Source organism: Euprymna scolopes, chromosome 42 (assembly GCF_053919585.1).
Source record: "Euprymna scolopes isolate OS-2025 chromosome 42, ASM5391958v1, whole genome shotgun sequence".
NCBI classification, from domain to species: Eukaryota; Metazoa; Mollusca; class Cephalopoda; order Sepiida; family Sepiolidae; genus Euprymna; species Euprymna scolopes.
The window spans coordinates 16,935,582-16,945,195 of NC_136523.1; the positions used below are offsets into that span (position 1 = coordinate 16,935,582).

Consider the following 9,614-nt stretch of genomic DNA (forward strand, 5'->3'; position numbering starts at 1 on the left):
AATTTAAATTTAACATTAGAGACAAAAAACTATTATTTAAAGAAAAAATATATATGTATAGATATATATTTATTTATTTATGGATATATAAATATGTAAAAAGTGAGTTTCTTAATTTAATTGTTTTTTTGTCATAATATTATTATATTATTTGTCTGGAGCCATGAATGCAGTCAGAGTAAATAATTTTGTGATGAGAAAAAAAATGTTTTTCTTTTAAAAAGTGAACACCAATTCTTTCTTCTGGAAAAAGAAAAAAAAATGATATAAAAAAAAAAAAAAAATGGTAGCCATTTTTTTTTCACAAAAGTACATAAAATTAAAATCAAGCCAACATATTCATTCGGCAAAGATGATTAAAAAAAAATAGATAAAAATTAATGGACATCTCTGAATTGAATAGAATTTTGAAAAAAAAATAAAAATAAAAATAATTAATTTGGGAGCGACTGATCAGAGGAACTGACCATAGGATAGAGAGAGTGATGCATGATAGAAAGGGAGCAAAAAAAAAAAAAAAAAGGGGGAGGTATTGACCAAATGGACCCTAAGAGAGATACAGAGTTTGTTTTAAGTCAAGGAATCAAATTGGTGGGTCTCAAAAAAAAAAAGTGAGGTATTTATTACAGGGGTTAAAAAGAGAGTTATTGTTTTGTGAAGGATAGAGGAGGGGAGCACAAAAGAAAACAGAATTAGGGAGATACTGATCAAGGGGGAACCCTAAAAGTGAGAGTTATTGTTTAAAGAAAGAGAGAGTGCAGAATAGATTAGGGTCAAGTGAACCAAAAATGGGGAGGTGAAAAGTCAATTATGTTTTGCAGGTGAGAAGAGAGAGGGGAGAAGAAAAATAATTGAGGGAGGTTCTGTTTAAAATAACTGTAGGAAAGAGAGAATATGAAGGAGTGTTATAAAGCGGGAGGGGTGCAGATAAAGAGGAGTGGATAAGGGGAGGGCTTATAAAAAAAAAAAAAAGAACAGACTATAATTGATATGGCAGAATTCGTGGCATATACATATATACACTTCATATACATATATTTACGTATGTATATATACATTTATATATATATATATATATATATATATATATATATAAAAACTGATCTATGTGTTATATTTAAATGTTTTGTGTGTATACCATGTGTGGGTGTATGTACATGTCTATTTACATTGTGTGTGTGTATTTACACCCACACACACATATACGTATGTATTTAGACATGCATACATATATGTATGCATTTAGACATACATGCATGTGTTTACACACACACATATATATATATATATATATATATATATACATACACACATATCACATGTATGTGCATATATTATATATATATATACACACATATCACATGTATGTGCATATATTATATATATATATATACATGCATACACACATATGTATATGCATATATATTTACATACATGCACACATCACATGTATGTGCGCATATATACATACACACACATCACATGTATGTGCAATATATATATATGCATACATACACATCACATATGTGCATATATATATATATGCATACATACACATCACATATGTGCATATATATATATGCATACATACACATCACATATGTGCGTATATATATATATACACACATCACATATGTATATATATGCATACCTACATACACATCACATATATATGTGCATATATATATATATATATATATATATACACACACATCATGCGTATGTATATATAATCTACTTCAGTAGAAATAAAAATGCACCCATTCCTTATTTTGTTCTCAGAAAATTGGATTTCATTTTAATACTGATCCAAAAATGTTATTTTTATAAAAATAGTTGGAATGTTCACTGATCAGGATTTGTTTTCATTTAGCACAGAATATTCATCAATCCATAGCATAATGAGTCTTTTTTCCAGTAATATATATATATATATATATAGATATATATAAAACTTGCCCTTTTTAATATTTTTTTGCCAAGAAAAAAAAAAAAAAAAATTACTGGCAAAAAAATTAAAATAAACCTTTTTTAAGGACAATTTGTCTCTCTAAAGAAAAAAAAATTCCTCCTTTTTCTACAATTCTCCAAATTTACAATAATAGGGGTGAAAAAAAAAAATGACACATACCATATATATACTATTTCTCCTTCAACTCCATTAATTTGGCTAATAGCAAAAGCAACATGTCCATTGTCTCTCTCAATTAACATCTCAAAAAAAAAAAAAAAAAAAGTAATAATGGGGGAGGGTACAAGTTGGCTGTGAGGTAAGTAGGGTAAGTTAGATACCATTCTTCTTTTTCTGAAGAAGGACCATCTTTTCTTTTCCTCAATGGGATAATGAGAAGGTTCTGTACCAGGTCAGATGGGGGCTGGGGATTTTTTTATGTATGCATATATGTGTGTGTGTGTGTGTGTGTGTGTATGTGGTGTTTCTTATCTTTTGTGAGTACTCGCTGTCAGAGTCTACATATACATAAAAGTCTACATATTACGATTTCATCTCACAGCAACTGTCTGATGCTACAAAAATTATCATGCAAGACCAATTCCGCTAGATATTAAAACAGCCTGAACATAATTAGTCACACAAAACTGCTGTTGCGGGATGAAATATTAATACATTTATAGATATGTATGGATATTATATATATATATATATGTGTGTGTGTGTATATATATAAGAATGCAAGTGCCTGTTACACTGATTGCATCATCTTCCCGTGTCGTCTCTCTCTCCTGCTCCGGTTACGCCTGGACTGTGAGTTTGAGCATCATCCGCAGTTGGCTGGTCATGTTTTCGGCCGCACTCGAGCAATACGGGCTGGACATGAACATTGTCTTGGAGGAAGCGGCTAACGGACCAGCGCCGGAAGATGGTGAGCAGTTTGAGATTGAGGATGAGGATGATGTTGCTGCCATAGGCGAGGCAGGGGTTGTCAATGGCAACAGTGACAACAATGACGAGCTGGATGAAGATAATGATGGAGCAGGAGAAGAGGTGGAGTCGGTAGCACCACACATGCCAAAGTTGTTGCTGATTGTTGGTGTGGGTGTTGTGACGCTGGTGTTTGAGGAATCAGAGGAGAGGGCTGCTGCGCTTGGAGAGGATGAAGATGACGAAGTGGCGCCGCTAGCGGTACTGTTATTGCTCATGAGGAGGCCACTAGGCAGAGGAATCACCGTTTTTGAGCTGCTTGTGCTTGTCCAGTGCGTCGGCGGCTTGGGAAGCACTTTCGGTGAAGGGGGGTCATTAAACTTGGCCGCCGCATAGGCTGTTGTTGTACCCGGGTGAACTGCGTCTGACTTGGAGACGACGGGTGGCGGAGTCAGCAGGAGCTGGCTACTGCGCGTGGTGCTGGTATTAGTATTCGGGGTCGAATTGGTGGCATGAGGTTTAGGTGGAGTACCTACAGCAGCAGAGGACGGAATATCTCCTACATTTGGGGGGATGAGGCCACGCTGGACCTGATGTTGATTGGTCGCAGGCTGACGGCGCACATGGTGGCTATTAATGTTGCTGTTGTTGGGGTGTTGTTTTTGGTTTAGTTGTTGAAAGGCGGTTGAATAGTAAAGCTGCGCACCGACTCCCATCTGACCATTGTTGGCAGATTGGTTGTTGGCGGCCGCGATCAACTTTTGGAGGAATTGTTGTTGGAAGTGTTGTTGTTTGGCATTTGTAGTGTTGTTGTTGGGGGAGTTTCGATTGTTGTTGTTGTGGCTGTGGGGGGAGGTTCGGATGTTGTTATTGCTAGAGGAAGAGGGTGACCCCTTGTTGTTGCCATGGTGACCACCGGAGATGTAGGTATGGCCGTAAGGGTTCTGGTTGAGCTTTTTGGCCGTCATATTGCGCGCATACTGGTCGCGTTGTAACCTCAACTGTACGGGGGAGTTAACACCAGTGTTCTTCATTTTTGGAAAGGTCATAGGTCAAGATGGCGTGACGTTCTTTTGTTTACGCTTTCTTGTTGTTTTTTGTTCTTTCTTTTAAAACAATTTGGAATCTTGCAAGTTCATTCGGAGGAAATATAAAAAAAATAAAATAAAATAAAAAATCACAAGTTGTATTAAGTTTTTTTTTTCTTTTTTCTCCTCTTTTGCTATTTTTTTTGTAAATATTTTTTTCTTTTTATTAAAAAAAAAAATGTATATTCATAGATTTAAGACCAGCTTCTCATTTTTTCTTAAATATATATATATATATATGTATGTATGTAGATTTAAAATCTAAAATTTTTTTTACCTTGGCAGAATCTTTGTTGCTACAAATTTATGCCTGTAATAAATTTCAAAATACTTATCTCTTTTTTATTTTTAGCCTTTAGGAAATGAAATTTGTATATATTTAAAAAAAAAAAAAACAAGAAAAAAAAACTTTCACCAATTCCACAAAAATTGCTGCCTTATTTTAAAAATTATTTCACTTCTGTTTTTTTCGCAAAAGATTTTTCGTCTTTTCTGACATGAAAAAAATACAGGAAATACACAAGTTTTCATTTATCTAGATTTAATTTATCTTTTTTAATTAATAATAAAAAAGATAAACCTTAGATCTATTTATATATATATATATTAAACATGTCAATATAAGTATATCTTTTATTTAATTTTATATATTCTTATTTTAGACTTAATTTTCTAATTTTTTTTTAAAAACTAAATATTTTCAATTTAATATTTTTAAAAGCTTTATTTTTAGAAATCTAGTTTACAAAAATATAATTTTTTTTAAAATTATATTTCTTGAAGAATTAGAATCTATTTTAAATAGCTAAATAAAGAAAATAATTATAAAAAAGAAAAGTGTAATTTTTAATTTGAAAAATTATTTTTTTAATACAAATATAGAAAATTATTATAGGAATTAAATAAAAAAAAAAAAGTAAAAATAAACAATAACAGTTTTGGTGATATGGAATTAAGTTAGATTTTAACTAAATCGAAGAAACAATCTACAAACGTAGATTTTCAGAAATGATAATCTAATTGATATTTCAAATAGAAATTAATCTAAAAATATTTAAATTGAATGGGAAAATAAAAAAAAAACAATCATTTAAAATGGAAAAAAAATAAGATTTTTTTCTCACGGTTCTAATGGCGACCGACCAGCCTGTTTCTTTTTCTCTTTGTTTAAACCAAAGTCGAGAAGAAAAACAAAATCGAATTAATATTTCTCTTTTTTTTTTCTTGTTGATGTTGATTTGTGGGTTAGAAAATTGTTCCCTTGTCGTTTTTTTTTTTTTTTTTCGCGATTTTGATGGTTTTTCGTTTTTTTTGTTGTTGTTTTTTTTTTCACTTATAAGTCGCGAACATTCTCTGATGTTTCTCCTGGCCAAAAAAAAAGGACGTCTGTTCTCAAACATCAACACATCGTCTTTGCGACCCTTCTTCAAAACATCGCAGCGGCGACCAATCGGAAGGCGGAGTTTCCGTCACGTGACATATACTTTAACCAATCCGAAAACACCGTTGCGGCCACGTGACGCGGTGACATCATTTAGCAGCCGACTTGCCCAGAAACAAAAACAACACCACGAACAACAAATTTTTTTGTTTTTGATTTTATATTTAATCCATATTTTTTATTTTTTTAAATTAAAGCGCATAATAGTTTTTTAAATCTTTAGAGAAAAATTTAATAATAATAGAATAATGCAAAAATAAAAAATGGAGTGTTAAATATTATAAACAAAATCTTATATACAAAACATACACATACCACCTAAATAGCACACACACACACACACACACACACACACACACATATTCTTTCTAAATATAGACATACATATATTAAGAGAGAGAGAGAGAGAGAGAGAAAGAAAGAGGGAGAGAGAGATATTGTTTATAGAAAAGGAAATGTAAAAAAGGGAGAAATAGGAAGACATTAAATGCGGAGTAAAATAATAAATAAAAAACGAAACAAAACAAAAAACAAGACCCACAAACCGAAATATTTTAATTTATTTTAAATAATTTTCAAAAAAATTCAATAGTGCGTACTTTTTAGAAAATCTATAAAGAATTATAGAAAATAAATGAAATATTACATAAAAAAAACACACAGAACAAAATCTTACCAATTTTATTTTTAAATGTTTACTTTTAATTTGTAGCTGGACATTTAAAAAAAAATCTGTATAAAAAGACGTTAGAATAAAGTAAAACTAAAAAGAATATGCGTTAATACTAAAAATAAACAAATCAAATCACGTGACGTACTTTTCGTTGATAAACAAAAACAACGCGAAATTTTAAAATTTTATTTTCAACCGTTTTTTTTTTTTTTAATTTAAACGCGTACATAATTTTAAAATCTTTAGAGAAAAACGTTAGCGAAATATTTTTTAAATATGCGTTAAATATTATATACAAAAAAAAAACCATACACAAGAAAATTTTATTTTTAAATTTATATATTTTCTTTTATTCGTACAGGGATATATTTTTTTTAAATTGTAGCAAAAGACGTCAAAATAGTGCAAAATTAAAAAAAAATTGTATTAATATCAAACGAACATATATTAAACTTCGCGTTCTTTGTTTGCAGTTAACGGATTTAGGCGGAATAACCCGAACGCCAGCAAAAAGTTATTTTCAGATTCGTTATGAAACCGAAGAGGAAAATAAACATTCAGGAGTGTACGAAAAAAAAAAAAGCGTAATTTAAATAAAGGGCAATAAATGAATAAGTATTTAAAAAATTATATAATTGTAATAGGATAGGTTTTTTTTTTTTTTACAGGAAAGAGAAAGAAAGTGTAAGAAGTGTGTAAAAAAAAAGAGGGATAGAATAAGACGGGTGGGGGTAATAGAAAAAGAGTAAAATGAAAGTGAAAGAGGAGGGAGAAATAAACAAAAAGGAAAAAGACAGTAAATCAGAAAGCGAGAGTAATGAGATCGGGCTAAGTTTCGTGTTAGATATTTTCTTTCTTTCTCTCTCTCTCTCTCTCTCTCTCTCTCACACACACACACACACACACACACACACACACACACATGTTATTTGTTTGTTTGTTTGTTTTTTATTGCTTTTGCGATACTTTTTGAATGAATTCAATTATTCATACGAAAATGCATTTTTACCTAAATGCAAGTTGGAAATAATTTTCCCTTTGATCAATTTAGCACCCCTAAATGGGGAGCGGTATATATATTGTTTTTAAACTATAATTATCCACTGACACATGTTTCGTCGTCTACGACTCATCAGAGTGACTGAATCTCGCCACACACACACACAAACACACACACACACACACAAACACACACACATATAGACATATCTATATATATACACACACACACATATATATAGACATATATATATATACACATATACACACACATACATACATACATACATACATACATACATACATATATATATATATATATATATATATATATATATATATATATATATATATATATATATATATATATATATATATATACTTTGGGCTTTCTATAATTATCGAACCAAACAAAAAAAAACTCAAATTTTCTAGACGTTATACTTAATCTTAACACAGAAACTTATAGCCACTATCATAAACCCGACCTTACGCTTTTATACGTCCATAAATCTTCTAACCACCCCAACTCAATTATAAAATCTATAGTACCATCCGTCTCTAGAAGAATTTCTGCTCTTTCTACTGATAAAAAAACAAACTTTTAATCAAAATGCTACTTTCTTCAATAATGCCTTAAGGAACTCAAGACACAATGAAAGATTAAATACAACCATTATGCTCCTCCTGCTGGCCGCCTTAAATCTGTAATAACACACAATATGACTCGCAAGAAACCAGTTCAAATAACAAGATCTGCCGCTATCAATAACAATGAACCAGTCTACATATATAATCCAAACCAAAATACTAATCGTAATACCTCTAATCCACCCAGTCGCATCAGTAGAAAGAAAAATATTTGGTTTAATCCTCCATTTAGCGTAAATGTCAAAACTAATATACCTAAGGAATTCTTCAACATTGTACAAAACTCTTTCAAATACCCACGCTGATATAGTTCTATTTTCAATAAAAACTCAATAAGGATTTCTTATTCAATAATGCCTAATTTAGCACAAATAATCTTAACATCTAATAACAAAAAAATTAAATCAGCCCAAAAAATCCCTTTCACAATTAAACCCAAAACTAACTATAATTGTAATAACAAACATCCTTGCCCACTCAATAATGATTGCATCCATAAAGATGTTATATATTCATGCACAATTACTGAGCTCCCACGCAATCCTCCCATAACAGACACTAATATTTTATCTTGAAGTTATCCTTCTTCCCATCCCTCATCTATCTGATATAGTTACTAATCCAATATACCACTCGAGCAGCCACTCCATCTACAATCATACAACTAGCAATAATAATAATAATAATAATAATAATAATAATAATAATAATAATAATAATAATAATATTTCTCCTAACAGCCATCCCAACACTAACAACACTCATTATCCCCTCCAAAACAGTCCTCGTACAATCATATATATATATATATATATATATATATATATATATATATATATATATATATATATATATATATATATATATATATATATAGGCAGAACAATTTTGAGGAGGAATTTATTAATCAAGGAAAAAGCAAATTTCGAAATCAAATATAATATATATATATTTTGATTTTAAACATTTTTTTTTGTTTTCTTGCAAACATATTTAAGTTTGTTTTTTTTTTCAAACATATTTACGTTTTTTTTTCTTTTTGCAAACATATTTAAGTTTTATTTTTCCAAACATTTACGTGTTGTTGCTTGTTTATTTTCAAACATTTACATTTTTTTTTTTTTTTTGCAAGCATAAACTAAATATTTTAAAAATATTTTTCTTTTTGAAAAGTTTGCTTATGCACTTATTGTACCGCGCTATTTTTTAATAGTAGTTTCAAGTAAGATTCAGGTTTTACAATGTCCTTTTTCAAATATATATGTAAATACTAATACTTTATCATAAGAGCGTAAAAAATACTCGCGGAAAAACGGTTGTACCCATAAATATGTTTAAAAGAAAGATATAGCAAAAACATTTAGTTTATGCTTGAAAAAAAAACAAAAAAAACGTAAAAACAAAAAAAAAACGTAAAAACAAAAAAACGTAAATGTTTAAAAGTAAACAAGCATCAAAACATAAATGTTTGGAAAAATAAAACTTAAATATGTTTGCAAAAACAAAAAAAAACGAAAATATGTTTAAAAAAAAAAACGAAAATATGTTTGCAAAAAAAATAAAACTTAAATATGTTTTCAAAAACAAAAAAAAACCTAAATATGTTGGAAAAAAAATAAAACTTAAATATGTTTGCAACAAAAAAAAACAAACAAACCCCAAAACATGTTTAAAATTAAAATATAACAAAAACATTTATTTTTATTTCAAGGGTGGCATTATATACATTTTGTGCTTCCGTAACTGGGTGTACAGACAGTAACGCCACCTATAGTCAAACAGAGGAAACAGGCTCTCTCTTTCTTCACGATTATCCGTATTTGATCCATGATGCAACGATTCTTCGGATTTTTTTTTTTTTATGTGATCATGCTCTTTTAT

The 9,614-nt window shown here is 29.8% G+C and overlaps 1 protein-coding gene across 1 annotated transcript; it reads right to left on the reverse strand.

Annotated features, from left to right (window-relative positions):
- Window positions 1-2,397: 2,397 nt before the first annotated feature.
- On the reverse strand, window positions 2,398-5,420 carry LOC145266940 (uncharacterized). Its single transcript, XM_080122757.1, has one exon. It carries the CDS (start codon window positions 3,928-3,930, stop codon window positions 2,752-2,754), a length of 1,179 nt encoding a protein of 392 aa, XP_079978883.1. The 5' UTR covers window positions 3,931-5,420; the 3' UTR covers window positions 2,398-2,751.
- Window positions 5,421-9,614: the final 4,194 nt, after the last annotated feature.